The 17365-nt window shown below is 41.8% G+C and overlaps 1 protein-coding gene across 1 annotated transcript in view; it reads left to right on the forward strand.

Annotated features, from left to right (window-relative positions):
• The window catches only part of LOC144601380 (GDNF family receptor alpha-1-like), a 177529-nt gene extending 166355 nt beyond the window's left edge, over positions 1 to 11174 (forward strand). Inside the window, exons 8-9 of the mRNA XM_078413450.1 lie at positions 5125 to 5178; positions 9835 to 11174. Of these exons, the coding sequence (XP_078269576.1) occupies positions 5125 to 5178; positions 9835 to 9993 (213 nt within the window). The 3' untranslated portion in view covers positions 9994 to 11174. The remainder of the gene's footprint in view (positions 1 to 5124; positions 5179 to 9834) is intronic.
• The last annotated feature ends 6191 nt before the right edge of the window (positions 11175 to 17365 follow it).

The following is a 17365-nucleotide window of genomic DNA, read 5'->3' on the forward strand; positions in this document are numbered from 1 at the left end:
GCAGTTATTTTCTTATACAGAAAGGGTGTTGCTAAGTTGGAAGGTATGCAGAGAGGATTTATGAGGATATAGCAAGAGGATGGGCCGGCTAAGATTTTATTCATTGGAGTGCAGGAGGCTGAGGGGTGATCTTATAGAGGTGCATAAGATCATGAGGGGAACAGACAGGGTGAATGCACAGTATTTTACCCAGAGTAGGGGAATCAAGAACCAGAGATCATAGGTTTAAGGTGAGAGGGGAAAGATTTATTAGGAACCCGAGGGGCAACTATTTCACACAGAGGGTGGTGGGTATATGGAATAAGCTGTCAGAGGAGGTAGTTAAGGCAAGTACTATAACAACATTTAAAAGACATTTGGACAGGTACATGGATAGGATAGGTTTAGAGAGATACAGGCCCAATGTGGCCAGGTGGAACTAGTGTAGATGGGGCATCTTGGTCGGTGTGGGCAAATTGTGCCGAAGGGTCTCTTTCCGTGCTGTATGACTGACTGTGACCAGGCAACGAATTTGCCAAAGCATTGGATACTTTGTCACCAAGTAGATAAAAAGGGGGTATAGCAGCTTTGAAAGGAAGAATAGATAGAAATAGGAAGCATAGGAATATGAGAACCGGGCGGTTAATTAAATTCTGGAGAGTGCTTTGCAAAGAATAAGTAGCACCACTCTTGTCTCCTCAGTGGAGCCTGTTGGAGTTAGAGCAAAGGTTGAAAGACCAGCAGGTTTTAAGTTTCTGATTGCAAATTTAGTTTAGTTTAGTTTATTATTGTCATGTCTACTGAGATACAGTGAGATTTGATTGCATGCTATCCAGTCAGAGAAAAGACTGAGCGTGAATACAATCAAGCCGTCCACAGTGTCTTAATAAGCATTCAATGCGAGATATTGCATTGAAAATGGCAGTTGTTGGAGACGGAGTGAAAAAAAGGGTCTGTCCATCGACAAGGGCCCAGCAATAACCTGCTGCCAGGTATGCTGAGCTATTGCTCCTGAGAGGATTTATTTAAAGACCAGTTTGGGTAATACCTCATGACCCATCCCCAGCCTCATTTCACCATCCTTCAAAAGGGGAGCTGTGCCCATTATAGAAGGCATGGATGCTGAGCAGTTTTCCTTCTAACCAGTTGTGTTACTCAAGGGAAATTAAGTGAGTGAGTTGTTGGCTTGGTCTCTGGCTCTGCTGGCCATCTGATTTTAGAGACCTGCAACAACTGAATAGGAACAAGTTCCAAGTTTTCCTGCAAGACATCCTTCACACAGTGCTGGGATGGTAACACGCCCTGTGTGAAGGTGACTATATATCCAATTATTAGTGAGTGAAGGAGTAGGAAAGAGGGCAAGAATGAAACTTGCCTCCAGCTTCCCTCCATTGCCAGTGTAATATTAGCTTATCAAAGGTACATGAATGCTTGCAATTGCAGGACCTATTTGCCACTTCTATTTCTTCCGTGCTGACACAAAACAGTTTGCAAGCAAGGAATAGCATCGAGGGATTGCAAATTGGTGCTGAGTTTTATAACACAACACCAACAATCACCAACAATCATTGCAGATAGGCAGCAAACATAATTGCTAAAAATAACTGTGTTCACTTCAAACAAGGAGACCTTGTTTTAACATCAGTCCAGCACTTTTTGTCATAACCTCTTGTGGCTCACTCTCCATCCAAATACTAAGAATACCAAACGTAATCTGATATTTGTGGCAGCACAGATTCACAGTGGAATCATTCCCATCCACTGCACTAAACAGGCAGATTAAAGAGTGGAGGGATAAAAGGAGTCATGTTAGTGGTAGCAGGAAACTGGTTTATGAATGTAGTGAATCTTGTGATCTTAATCTCAATGTGGCAGCCTTGGCTCAATTGCAGTACTCATGTCTGAGTCAAAAAGCCTTGAGTTCTCACAGAAATTTGCATTTATATAGAGCCTTTAACATGTAAAGATACTTTGGCAGAGTGTTATCAGGCAAAATAGCACACATTGTGGCACAGCTGGTAGGAGAGCTGCCTCACATTGCCAAACTTAGTTCGATCCTGACCTCGGGTGTTGTCTACGTGGAGTTTGCACATTCTCCCTGTGACTGCGCGTGTTTCCCTCCCAAGTGCTCTGGTTTCCTCCCACATCCCAAAGACGTGCAGGTTTGTAGGTTAATTGGCCTCTGTAAATTACCCCCAGCGTGTAAGGAGTGGATGAGAAAGTGGGATAACATAGAACTTGTGTGAATGAGCGATCAATGGTCGGCATGGGCTTGGTGGGACAAAGAACCTGATCCCATGTTGCATCACTAAACTGAATTTGACAATGGACATTAAACTAGATTTAAAGGAGTATTTTAAGAGAAAATGGAGAAAGAAGTAGCAAGGATGTTTTGGGAGGACACTCCTGTCTCATGACAACTAAAGGTGGAATAATTTAAGCCAAGGATGCTGTAGAGGCCAGAAATGAAAATGATGGTGCAGGTAATTCATTTTCTGTGGGCTAGAGGAAGTTTCAGAGAGGTGATGGAGAGGTGTGGTTATGGAGGGAGTTGGAAAAGCATGAGATATATTTAAAATTTAGGCATTACTTAAAAGGGAACCAAGGTGTGTCCGTGACCCCTTAGTGATGCGTGAATGTGGCTGTGCAGGTCATATTATAATTTGCAGATAGATGTTGGTGATCATATCCAATTAATGGAGAGTAGCAATAGAAACTAGAATGTTCGGAAGTTGCACTGTGTCCATTTCTATGCATCACACTTTACCAAGGATTTGAACCGACTGTGAGAGCTTCAGAATAAATTTATAAGACTGCTTCCAGAGATGAGAGGTACAGTTACATGGAGAAAGATGGGTTTGATCTCCACAGAGTATTGAAGTCTAAACGGAGGTTTGATAATCATGAAGGATATAGGTGGAAAGGTAGAGAAACCTATTTCCAATGGATGAATCATCAGGTATCACAAAATGCTGGAGTAACTCAGCAGGTCAGGCAGCATCTAGGAGAGAAGGAATGGGTGACGTTTCGGGTCGAGACCCTTCTTCAGACAATGGTCAGTGACTAGAGAGCACAGATTTAAATGGATTGACAAAACTATCACAGGCAACTGAAGGAAAATCTTTTTTACATGACAAGTGGTTAGTATTTGGAATCTATTATCTGACAGACTGATCAAAATAACATCCGTGGGAGCTGTCAAAAGGGAATTTAAGAAATTCTGGGACATTTAATTGTAACATGATAATGGAAGGTGGGAGAGGTTGTTCTTATCAAGAACTATCATAGGTCTGTTAACCTCTAACTGCAATTTACAACTCCCTGAGTCAATGCTAAAGGGTACTTATAAATTTGATATAATGAGTGTTGAGTGAGTACACACTCATAAATTTAGATAAAATAACTTGGCCTTCTCTTGAATACCAAGTGATCGAACTGAAGTTTGTGAGGAACTGATGAACTGCAGACCAGGTGAGTTATTCTGCTGTAAGTCACCGAGGCTTGACCCTACTCCAATGCAACGGAGTTGAGTGAAAGGTAGATGCTCGTAAAGTGGAGGTAGAGTGATAGTAAATCCAGGTGCATTATGGAAATGGTAACATCAGCAGTCAATGGCCTGTTGTATTTTTGTGAACCCAGTTAGAACTGCCAGTCAGATTTTACAAATACAAAAACAATTGGTGCCACATGACTGATGCACATCAATTTCTGCCAGTCTATGATTTGTATTATCATTTAATCATTTTTACATCCCGACGGCTGGCACAGCTAGAAGTCACCAGATGCCTTCCCACGGTGTATAGGGTGAAGTAGAATGCAGCTGATTATGATGAATTCCCCAGTTTACTTCAACTCAAAAATGTTGTCTGATATTTTTTCCATACAATGTAACATGCCTTGTTGTATTCATAAAGCTTGAGTAATTGGTTCATTAACAATTATTTTTTTTGGGTTATATATTTATCATTTAGAAATGTATGATATATTTTACTGAAAATTTGATCGGGAACAAAGCAAAACGTATTTGTAGCAGTAGGTAGCTATCTCAAAAATCTGTCCGACCAGCATTAACATTTCTTTACTGTATTGTTCTGAATGTTGGGGTAACCTGTCTGTCAGAGTCATACAGCATTGAAACAGGCCCTTCGGCCCAACTTGCCCACACCAACCAACATGCCCCATCTACACTAGGCCTACCTGACTGTGTTTGGGCCATATCCCTCTAAATCTATCCCATCCATGCACCTGTCTAAATGTTTCTTAAATGTTGTGGTAGCACCTGCCTCAACTTCCTCCAGCAGCTCGTTCCATATACCTACTACACTTTGTGTAAAAAAAACGTTGCCCCTCAGGTTCCTATTAAATCTTTCTCCCCTAATCTTAATGAATGTCAATGAATGATAACAGACCAATACTAATGGGTGTTCCACAAAGTCAATGGAAAGGAAGGCTGGCGCAGTATTGATTGAGCTGTTGTTCCTGACAAAGCTTCACCTTTTCCCGCAACGGTGCCTATGTTAGTCAAGGCACCACTTTCATTTCAGTTTCAATAAAACAAGCTTACCTCTGCTTTTTATATCTGGCCAGATTTGTCGCTCTACCAAGAGCTTATTAACTGCATGAGGTCCTCTGTGTGTGAATGTAATGTATTTTTTTCTGCCCTTAATTACTCTCCGGGTTCTTTCCACATACTTGCTCAGCTGCTGGTGCAATTTCCACCACTGTCCAGCCAACACAATTCAAATTATCCAACCTTGACTTTCTTGAGAGATTTAATTGAGCATAACTACAGCCTTATGGCATAAGCCCTGAGATTTGCAAGCCTACATTTTTTTGCCAGTCCGTGCTTGTCCTTTCCTTAGCATGGTCGTTTTTTTAATCATGGATGATCAGCCTCCCTGAAACTTTTGCTCTGCCAATACCTTGACCTTGAACTCCCCATTTATGTTTTTTAAATTTTTGGGCTGTTCTACCTCTTCAGATTTCAGTGGACTTCAGAGGCTCCTTTGACTTTGTTCATTATCCATCTCCTCAAAACTGTCCTCACATCGGCTTCAAGGCTTTATACTTTCCCTTGTATTTCAGCTATTGTTCTAGTTTTGTGTATCTGCGTTAAGCTAATATTTATCTATGTTCTGCACACAGGCACAAAGACTACACTCCAATGTATCAGTAAACCAGGACTTTTGTATTACAGAGGTAAGCATTTAAAAATAATAATGGTGCCTAAACATTGAGTGAATAATTTCTATCCTTGCAAAATGCAGTGCCTTGCATGGATTTTGCTAAAAAGTATTTTCAACGGGCAGTATGAAACAGAGTTATGATTTTTCCAATTTTAAGAAACCATGACCTGAATTTAAATAAAATGAAAGTATTCACACTAAGACCAATAATTAAAATGTCTATTATCTTAATGAGCATGAGGTTGTCAAATTATAATGGATCCTAAAGAATTGGACGTGATGTAAAGGTTCATGTCACCTTAACTCATCCACTGCATTGAATCAATAAATGCAAAGTTTAGTAATTTAGCCTGTAAATCGAGCAATTTAACTTGACCATGAAATCCCGCATAGGCTTAACTGGAGACATGGCAGGATCTAGTTAACATTTGTAGACTCTGTTTCCCAGCCCCAGGCAGCCAGGTTGTATGATTAGTAATATTTAGTCGCCAGGACTTCAAATACAGTCAGCAAGGAACTTTGAGTCAGGATTGAAGAGGAAATTTTATAGGACACTAGAACAGGGTGGACCCATTGGACCCAAAGCTCTCCTGCATTGGTGTAGCACCCTCCCCTCCCCACCTCCCCCCCCCCACTCACCCACCCTCCATCCCCCCTCAACCCCCTTTCCCCCCCTCCTCCCCTCACCCACTCCATCCACCCTTAACCCCCCTCCTCCGACGCCCCACTCACCCACTCCATCCCCCCTCAACCCTCCTTAACCCCCCCTCCTCCACTCCCCCCCCCTCACCCATTCACCCACTCCATCCCTCCTTAACCCAGGCAGGCAGCCAGGATCTTAGAGATCCTCGAGGTTATCCCCTCATTCAGCACAAGCGGCAACCCGATGGCTCAGCAGCAGCGGCAGTTCGACGGCTCAACAGCAGCGGCAGCTTGACGGCAATGGCCATTGCTTTGAGCGGGAAGATGGGCACTCCCCCCCCCGTCATTGGCCGCCACTCCCGCACTCGGGTGAGTCCCGCCCCCGGCAGCCATCTTGGGCAACCCCCCCTAATTGGTCGCCACTCCCATCACTCGGGCGGGTCCTATTGTGCTGTTGAATGCGGCTGACGGCCAGGAAGAGTGGAAAAGGGATTTATTAAAGTTTAAAAAGGTGATTTTTAAAGTTTAAAAAGTGAAAAACTTTTAAAATATAACAATCATTTGAACCACAGATTAATGGTGAGTAAAGTGTGCCTAAAATCATTGTGCTATCGTGTACTGTTTTGGCTGTATTTCGGCAAACAAATCTATCCACAACCCACATACAAATATATCCACATGTATACAAGATGAGAGTTTTAGTAATGTACTAGATAAAGTGTAGTTGGGCCCATTCCCCCCCCCCCCCCCCATTCTCTCCTCCCCACCCTGCCCTTTCCCCACCACCCCCCTTTCCCCCACTCTCTCTTCCCCCCACCACCAACCCCCCTTCCCCCCACATCCCCCTCCCCAGTCCCACTCTCCCTCCCACCCCCACTCTCTCCTCCTCCCACCCTCCCCGTCCCCCCCACTCTAACTCTCCCGGAGCAGCGGACTACTGGAGACGGGCAGCGCGGTGGCTGCTGTGGCCTAGCCGAGCTGGGATTACTCGCGGCGGTTGTAGGGGAGAGGGGAGAGGGGAGAGGGGAGAGAGATCTTGTATATACAAGATCTGAGTTTTAGTAGTATATAATAATAGATATATAGATAAAGTGCTGGAGTAACTCAGCGGGTCGGCAGCATCTCTGGGGAACATAGATAGGTGATGTTTTGGGTTGGGTCAATTTCCATGAGTTATATGGTGTTCTTTTGGTGTTCTTTTTTGTCAAAGAGCACCTGCAGTTCTTTATTTCTACAAGAGTTCTTATGGGTCTAAGTATAGATCAGGATTGAGAGGAATTATGGAGGTTATAAAACAGGTCTGGATTTGATGACACCATTGTTGCTGGTGAGCAACGTTGAATGTTGCAAATTTTGCAAGTGGGTGACAAATGTCTAATGGAGTGGAAGGCTCGATCACAGGAACAGAACAGAGAATAGTACAGCACAGGAGCAGGTCCCTCATCCCAGTGTCTGCGCCAACCATGATGCCAATTTAAACTCCACATGGTCTTTATTCGTGAATTCCCTGTCTGTTCATGAGGTTTCCTATATACTTCCTAAACATTGCTATCACTATCCTGGCAGTACATTCAGGGCTCCTAACATTCTCTGTATATAAAAAAAAACGCCACATAAATCTCCTTTAAACTTTCCTCCTCTCACATAACAACTATGACCGCTATTGTTTGACATTTCCACCTTTCTCTTTGGTCTCCCCTCAGCCACCAACACTTCATATAAAACAATCCAAGTTTGTCCAAACTCTCCTTGTAGCTAATGCCCCCTAATCCAGCCAGCATTCTGGTAAACCTCCTCTGCACTATTTCTAAAGCCTCCACATCCCTCTTATAATGGGGCAACAGGAATTGAAAGCAACACTCGAAAAGTGGCCAAACCCAAGCTTTATAAAGCAGGAACATGAATTTCTAATGCTTATCCACCAACCAATGCAGGCAACCATGCCATATGCCTTCTTTACCACCTATCTACTTGTCTGCCACTTTCAGGGAGCCAGGGGCTAGAACCCCAAAGGGAAGATTAACTCGATAACCAGCAGCCATCGATGCAATTTTCCTGTTTCCCATAGATTGCAAGCAGAATTGGAAATGCTCAAAACTATTCAAACCAGCTTTTCTCAGGGGAACAAACCTGGCCAGTGTTATATGTGAAATACAAATAAAGCCGCAGGCTAATTAATTATTTAAAGAAGGAAGCAGCAGATTGGATCCTTTCCAATTAGCTGCCTTTGGAACCAGAAATGAATTGGAGGCATGTTGAACTTGGTTTCATGTGTAATGTCAATCCCACTCATTCCTCATCTTCTCAAAGCATACCAACTTCCCATCCATTCATCCTTAAGTATAGTCCAAGGTCATAGATAGTCAATGATTATATCAATGACTAAGAACATTGATATTATTTATTATATCAATGATATCATTATATTCATTATATCAATAATTATTATATTAGTTAGTTTGTGTATTCCCTCAACCGTTTTGCTGTTGTCAGAACAATGAGCCAAACCATTGTGTCCCTGCAGAATATTTTATCAACTATACTTCAGTGTATTGTTAACAGATTCAATTCTTTACATATGAAGATATTGCTCTAGTTGCTCATTAAAGCAGTTAATCAATATTGGATTAAGTAGAATTGATGGAATATTATCTTTGGCAACCAAATGCACTGTGGGAGAATTGGACTTCTAATCCCTAATTTCATTTGAGGTTTGCAAATGTTATATTCATGTCCTGTAGTTTTATTGCCATTGGATAGGTTGACTAACTAGTTAAGCTTCTGCATTGCCTACAACCTTCAACAATGTAACTCTCAATTTCTCTGACGTGAATGAGAATGATTGTTCACATTTCATATTTTCCCACATCATAGATTTGCGGTAATTCAGCCCATCAAGTCTGTGCCAATTCTCAAAGCTTTTCAGTCAATCCCATTCCCCTAATTATTTCCCTGGAACTTATTCTCTCCCGTGTGCTCCCATTGATTCTCCTGCCACACACCTACTCTGGGGGCAATTTATATGAGTCAATAGACAATAATCAATTAATTACCCAGCACATCTTTTAGGATGTAGGAGGAAATCAGATCATTATGACTCCACACGGAATGCACCCAACATCCGGATTGAACCCAGGTCAGTGGAGTTGTCTGGCAGCAGCACCAATTGTTTGTACTACTGTTCTGCCCCGAACATGGAATAATTTGAATACTTTTTCATACGGAGTACATTAACCCTCACAAAACAGCCTGAGATTATATTGCTGCTGTTGCTCATATCTATTTCTCAGGCAAGACCACTACATCTAGTTTATAATGTTACAATATACTGTATATAGAGATGGATCGTTATACCAACCTGGGCTCGAAACTCCCTTCCACACGGATGTGGTAGTTGTAGGGATTTCATCACAGCATGCAAGTCTATATAGGGATATTCTCTGTATTTTCTAAATTAGTCGTTTTTTCTTTATGGAATATAAATTTGATGTTGATATTATGATATGAAAATTGATTTTTAAAGAGCTTTGAAAGATATTTTATGTAAAAGGTTTTGCATAAGCAAAATTTAACTTGAAGGTTTTTAAGGAACAGTGATAGATAGTGTGGCTACAAATTTAGTAGGAAAAGAAAAGTGGCAAAGAGTTGATTTTCAAATGGGGGGAAGAATGCAAGATATCCCCATGAGGTATTCTATACTGGATAGATATGCTAAGGATTTGGGTATGTGAAGAATAATTCCACAGTTGGCACATTATGATAAAGTAACATTAAATACATCGAAAGGAATGCTGTGGAATTTAGCAGGTCGGGCAGCATCTATGAAGGGAGGAGCAGAATTAACTGGTGAATGACCTTTAATCAAGATGCAGTGGACGGGAGAACTGTATGTTGCTTTGCAATGTACAATTTAAACTCCAATATTTACTAGAACTAGGTGGTCCAATGCACATCTGCCAGATTTACGAGGAACCCTCTTTGTGTGTTCAATGATAGTATTTGCTGATGAAATTTTAATTATTTTCAGACAAATGATAAGGAGATTTCTGCAATACAATCCAAAGAACAGACATCTCAAGATACTTCATCTGCTTTCAGCCGCGAGGGTCACATCAGCAGAGCATTGTGGGTGATCGCTATTGCACATTCAACTTTTCTTTCCTTCCACCCAACAGAAACATTTTAGTTTCATTTAAGGACCTGTACAAAATATATTTCCTGTCCATTTAATTTTTTGAAAAGGCTAGAGATAATGTGGAGACATCCTGCTGAAGCAGATTCATTGTAACTAGTTGGGGGAGGGAGAAACCGCGCTTCTTTTGAATTATGGGCTACTTTGCGCAATCCTACATTCCAAACAAAAATCTTCTGGGTATGATGGGCCAGGATTTAATTATGGCTGCACTTATTTTTGACCCAGCCTTAAGCTTGGAAGCAGGTTATGTTGAATCCTGTGTGCATTGTCCATCCAACTGCTTAATTGAATCTGACAAGTTAGGTTATCACAGCAGAGGCACCATGTAATTTCCTTTGATACCGGGTTTCACTCCACAAGCGTTTTCACCTGAAGAATAGGAAGATTTACTGTATTTTTTCATCTTCAATTTATTAGTTGGATTGCATCAGATATTTAAATCTTAATGATATGTCCAAATTTCCTGTAATGTTTATGTAAATTGTCTGCAGTCACAGCTGAAAAAAAAACACATTACCCATGTCACAAACCTTTGTAAAAATTGGGGTTTACTACATACTTGCAAACCCAAATCTGTGATGTGCTTAAAATTCTTTAAACAGTGATATTTACAAAATGAATGATTTAATTTAAAGCTAGCCTTAATAAATGGAAGTTTGTATTCCTTTGAACTTATGTCAATAACTGTAAGCACTTAGTGCATAACATTATCACAGATCAAGCATCCAGCAATGTAATAAGGTGTTCACTATGTTACTAGTGTTCTGCAGCAATTATGACAATGACCAGCAACCTTTCAGATGGCAGTGGTTAAACAATCACAATTTCAGCTGGAAAACGGTTACAATTCAAATATCTGAATTTGATAGACAAGTGGAAGAGCAGAAGAAAGAGACATCGAGCTGTAACCAACAGCGACACCGAAAATAGTGGAAAATAGATGTCACATTTTACAATGGAGCATTAAAACATGTTTACTCATCAATTACTTCTTGTCTGTTTACATCATCTGTACATTTGACACTGTAGATTGTCTTAAGGGAGTGAATCTAATTCTGTTAGTTCATTAGTGGACTTGTTTTGCACACTATATTTAGTCACTATTCATGAAAAACAAAGCAAATAAGATGACACTCTAATTTAGGAAAGTTCTCCATTGGCTTATTATAATGCACATATAATCTTTTCATTGTTTTTTTGATATCCATGAGGGTGATAGATTATATTGTTGTAAACCTAAACATTCATTAAATACATCATTTCACTGGTCTCTTTTGGGGAAGGAGTTGTATATTGAAGATGGAATTTAAGGCGATGCATTGTGACAACCTTGTGCAAATATTGACAAAGATAAAGCAACAGAATTTGAACTTTTGCACCGTATAATAAAATGTCATACAGCCATTTTATTTCAAGTCAAAAACAATTCTACAACTGAAATATCACGGAGTACTTTGAATATAAAAGCTGTGTAACTGAAGTCACACATTAAGTCAACTGACGCTCAGACAACTACAGTGTCTCATCAATATTTTTCTCAACCCATTTCAAGCATATACGCCATAAGAACCGTTAAATCAAACAGTCAAATCAGGCAGTCGCGTATTGAAAACAAGTACATAAGAACCAGCAGATTACAACTGTCTATGGAGGACATAGAAGTGAAGAGAAACAGGGTGCTGGTATCTTGTCCAGCTAACCTACCAGGAATCTCATGTGCTACCTGGAATAAGGTGGCAGTGCATTATGCAACTCTTTCACTCGCAGGGTACCAGTTAGTGCCACCACCTATTCATTGGAGCTTCCTACTGTAGGTGAAGTAACACACACAGAAACACTTGCCCAGATTATTCAATGCATCCTAATGGTTATTCTCGAATGGTGCTTGAAGTAGTCGATCATCGACTTGTCTTGACAGCTCTATCCCCAGATCAATATACTCTTGTGACTGAGGCCCACTCATATCTAATTAAACTTTGCAATTGTTTGGCATGATTTGATCCTCTGTGGGTCAAAAAGGCCACTTACTCTGTTTTGAATTTTTTTTTTTTCATTACATACTGCTGAAAATTCAGCACTATGCAACTCTTTCCAGTCACTTTGAGGCACCAGGGTTTCTTCACTTGTGTAGCTAGGTTTCTGATTAAGAAGTCTCTAACTTGCATTATGTCTCCAAAACAATAATGTCCAATCTACAACCATTTCATAGAGTCATAGAGTCACGGATTGATACAGTGTGGAAAACAGGCCCTTCGGCCCAACTCCCCCACACCGGCCAACAATGTCCCAGCTACCCTAGTTCCACATTTAATGGTCCAATGCCTCATAATTTCTCACTTTAACTTTCACATACCATTTGCAACATTTAGCTAGCCTTTCCATTATTCAAATTGCACATGGGCAAGACAATGCCAAGCAGAAGAGGACTTCATGAATGAATGAATGAATGAATGAATGAATACGTTTATTGGCCAAGTATGTGCATATACAAGGAATGTGCCATTGGGGTGAAACCTAAACTGAAAATATTCTTGTTTATTCTGACATGGAAAGGAATTAATGGGAAGATCGTACAGCACATGTCAGAGTGGCTTTGGTTTTAACAACATTTGGTTTGACAAAATTATAGTAATGCAAAACTAGAACATGGTGGCAGTGGTGAAGATGAAGTGAAATTCTCTATGCATCTGTGGATTATGTCACCAGGAACCAAAATGTAAAGGGCACAGGGGGACAAGTTGGGCAAGGATAGATCCTAGGGTAACTCCAGAAGTTGTGCAGATGTAGGCAAATACCCCATTGCTGGTGCTGCCCTGACATCCATAAACTAAGCCAAGTGGAACTCAATACTGAATATACCATCAATTTGAACAAAGTATGAGAATTGGAGGGTTCGCTTGATTTTGTGAAAGGCCCCAGAGAAATTAAAGAATAATAGATCAACACAAAAGAACACAAAGTGCTGGAGTAACTCAGTAGGTTAGGCAGCATTTCTTGAGAACATGGATAGGCGACGTTTCGGGTTGAGACCTCTCTTCGACCGAAATGTCATCTACCCATGTTCTCCAGAGATGCTACCTGATCTGAGCTGCACCAGTACTTTGTGTTCTTTTGTGTATTAACCATCATCTGCAGGTCTCTGTTTCCACACAACAGATCAGCACAGTTATTATCAAAGAGTTTATTATGTATCAATGTCAAAATACCACTTAGATTCCTCAATCTTTTATACTTGGAGTGTTAAGTTTGCTCTCGGGGTCAGAGGTTTACTAATTTAGGTTTCCTTGCATTCAGATATGTGGCTTATAAACTCATTCATGGTATCATTAAATATTGCATTGGGGTAAGGATTAATGAGTGTTTTCCAGTTACTGACTCATTAGAGGGGAGACAATTTCTCCTTGTTTATTAAAACTTATCATAGTATCTCTTAAACTTCTCTATAACTTTCCAAGCTCTAAAACGCGAGCCTTCAGACTGCGACCAATTTTAATATATAATACATTCTCATTACTGAGGATTACCTTGTGTAAGACATTAAAGAGAGTTGGTGAGAGACATGTATTGTCAGTAGACAACCCAGCCGCCAGTGTGATGTGTGCTGCTCTGCCAGGGGACCATGGATCAGTCTTACATCATACAGATGTGGAGGGTAAATGGTGTTGATGGCTCAGTCCATGATTTTTCAATCTAAAAAAAACAGAAATTGCTCAGAAAAGTGTAAATCCCTTGATTTTTAGATATAAATCAATCATTAGATTTTTTTAAATCCCTTTTTTTGCAATTCAGAGTCAATCTATGTACAGTGGATGGAGTGAGTGTATTCACGTATAGTCTTTTCCTTGGCTGGGTAGCACACAAACAAACGCTTTTCACTGTACCTCGACTCACATGGCAATAATAAACTAAACAAAACAAAACTGTTGCATAAACTGGAAATGTGGTCCAAAGAAACCTATTGTGACTACTTTTGCAACTTGAACATTTTCTTCACAACCATTCATATGTTAAAACATGTTTTTGTCTCCCATTTCATCAACTTTAATTATGCATTTTAGATGTCTCGGTGCCCACAGGCTGAGGTGCCTTTATACTGATCTCTCAGTCCCTCAGTAGGCAACAGCAGGAGGTCCTTAGATTGCATCATTTGCAGGTTAGCTCCCGTGTCAGCTATGCCAAGCATCCACGAGTCCCTCGCCAGAAAGCCTTGGAACCATAGCTCCTAGCAATGAATAACCAACCGGTTTTGGGCTGAACAGTTGACTGTCTTCCCAAAGCAGACGATATTTATCCCCGTGTGTGACCCAGTATGAAGATTGATGTTCCATAAGTATTCATGATGAATCTTGACAAACACCACTGCATCCCTTTCCAGATCTACACCTTCGGAGAGATGGATGACTGTTTTTTATCCCCACTACAGATACCTCACAGGTTCATCTTATTACGATACATTATGATACGATATAACTTTATCCCAGGAGGGAAATTGATCTGCCAACAGCCATAAAAACACAAAAATGAAAATACATGAAACATGAAATTAAAGTGACGAGTGAAAAGGATTGGGGATGTGCAAAGATTGGGGATGGGAGGGGGGGGGGGGTCAGTCAGTCTCAGTCTACCCCATGACAGATGAGGGAGGAGTTGTACAGTTTGATAGCCACTGGGAAGAAGGATCTCCTGTGGCGTTCTGTCCTGCATCTTGGTGGAATCACCCTGTTGCTGAAGGTACTCCTCAGGTTGACCAGTGTGTCATGAAGGGTGTGAGCTGTATTGTCCAGAATGCTCTGCAGTTTGAGGTGCATCCTCCCCTTCAAGGCCACCTCCCATGAATCTAACTGTCCCCAAGACGGGAGCCAGGCTTCCTGATGAGTTTGTTAATTCTATTGGCGTCTGCGGCCTTCGCCCTGCTGCCCCAGCACACGGCAGTGAAGAATTTGGCACTGGCTACCACTGATTGGTAGAACCTCTGCAGCATCGTCCTGCAGACGTTGAAGGAGCGGAGCCTTCTCAAAAGGTACAGCCGGCTCTGCCCCTTATTGTACAGGGCCTCGGCGTTCCGGGACCAGTCCAGTTTACTGTTCAGGTACACTCCAGGGTATTTGTACTCCCTGGTAAATTGCACATCAACACCATTGATGGAGACAGGAGACAGGGGTGTTCCTCTCTTAAAGTCCACCATTAACTCCTTAGTCTTGTTGGTGTTGAGCTGCAGGTGATTCAGCCCACACCACTCAATAAAGTCGTTGACTACACCTCTGTATTCAGCTTCCCTCCCCTCACTGATGCAGCCCGCAATTGCAGAGTCATCTGAAAACTTCTGCAGGTGGGAAGAGTCCGAGTTATATCTGAAGTCCGAGGTGTAGATGGTGAACAGGGAGGGAGAGAGGACCGTCCCCTGTGTTGCTCACTACCATGGCTGAAACACAGTTCTCTTGCCTGGACGACCACAATATATCGTAGCCTGGTATATTGCGGTTGTCCAGTCAGGTAGTTGGTGATCCGGGACACTAATGGAGCATCCACCCACATCTTCGTCAGTTTGCTCCCTAGCAGTGTAGGCCGGACAGTGTTAAAAGCACTGAAGTAAAAAAAACATGACTCTCACAATGCTTCCCGGCTTATCCAGGTAGGCAGAGGAACAATGGAGCAGGTGGATGATGGCGACCTCAACCCCCGGCTTTGTTTGGTAAGCGAACTGCAGGGGGTCCAGGTAGGGTTTATCCAGGAGTTGCAGGTGATTGAGCACTAGCCTCTCCAGGGACTTCATGATGTGTTAAGTCAGCGCCACTGGTATGGCGTCATTGGAGGAGCTGGGGCGCGTCCTCTTTGGAGCAGGAACCAGGCAGGATGTCTTCCACATCACAGGAACCCTCTCCAGGCTCAGGTTGAAGATATGCTGGAGTACTTCTGAGGTACCAAGGTACAGTGAAAAGCTTTTGTTTTCTGTGCTATCCAGTCAGAGAAAAGATGATATATCAATACAATCAAACCATCCACAGTGCAAGATAAAGGATAAAGGGTAAATAATAATAATATATTCCTTTATTCAATCCCACACCGGGGAAATTTACAGTGTTACAGCAGCAAAGAGGATAGCAGGGGAGCAAGAGATCATTATAAATAAAAGATACATAAATTGTCATCAGTTTTCTGTCTGCTGGGAGCAGTGCTGGTTGTGCAGTCTCACAGCAGCGGGAAGGAAGGACCTCCTATATCTCTCCTTCACGTACTTGGGGTGAAGGAGTCTGTCACTGAAGGAGCTACTCAGTGCAGTGACAGTGTCCTGCATGGGGTGGGAGTCGTTGTCCAGCTGCGATGTTAGTTTTGCCATCATCCTCCTCTCTCCCACCACCTGCACTGTCGAGGGGGCAACCCAGGACAGAGGTGGCCTTCCTAAAAATTCAGTGCAAGATGTAACATTGAAGTTCGATAAAGTCCGAAAATAGTTCGGTCTCCAATGAGTTGATGAGAGGACTGTTCAGTTGCCTGATAATAGCTGGGAAGAAAGTGTTCTTGAATCTGGAGGTATGTGTTTTCAAACATCTGTACTAGTTGCCTGATAAAGACGGGAGAAGAGGGAGTGGCTGGGGAGACCAGGCCTTGATTATGCTGGAGGCCTTGCCGAGGCAATGTGGTATAGATGGAGTGAATGAAAAGGCGTTGATAATCTTTCTGTGCATAAAGGACCTGACGGGGAAGGCCCTGTATATTACCAGCCAAGCCAAGTCATCTTTATGCCTGGTAGATTGAAAAACTAGAGCCAAAACTAATTACTTTTTTAAAAAGGTAATTCAAAACTTTTCAAAATTAATTCTGTGTTTTTGCCCCAAAAGATCAACTTAATATTTGAAGCAGTATTAAAGGCATGCAAATTTAGGGCAATTCAAGTGATTTCCCAGTGGTGATTCCAGGGTAACGCAGTGGCACAGCTGGTGGAACTCTGCCTCACAGCGCCAAACATCCGGGTTCAATCCTGAGTTTGCACGTTCCCCTTGTGACCGCGTTGTTTTCCACCCTGATCACCGGTTTCTTCCTCCATTCCAGGAATTTATCACCAGTGTCAATCTAACAAGGAGTAAGGTAATTACATTTTAAGTTTGTAGGTTAATAGGCCTCAGAAAATTGTCATTCCTATGTTGTGAGGGGATGCGAAAGTGAGATAACACTGTACTAGTATGAACAGGTGGTTGGTGGTCAGCATGGATTTGGTGGGCGTAAGATACTGTTTCCATGTCTTATTCCGTAGCTGTATCTTTCAATCAATCTTTCCAATCAATCTGGGGGTGTGACCTGTTTTGAGATGAAGCCTGCTTTAATCACAATGTTTAAAAATGAGTGTAAAATATTGTGCAAACTC

Source organism: Rhinoraja longicauda, chromosome 16, assembly GCF_053455715.1.
Source record: "Rhinoraja longicauda isolate Sanriku21f chromosome 16, sRhiLon1.1, whole genome shotgun sequence".
In the NCBI taxonomy this organism is placed as follows: Eukaryota; Metazoa; Chordata; class Chondrichthyes; order Rajiformes; family Arhynchobatidae; genus Rhinoraja; species Rhinoraja longicauda.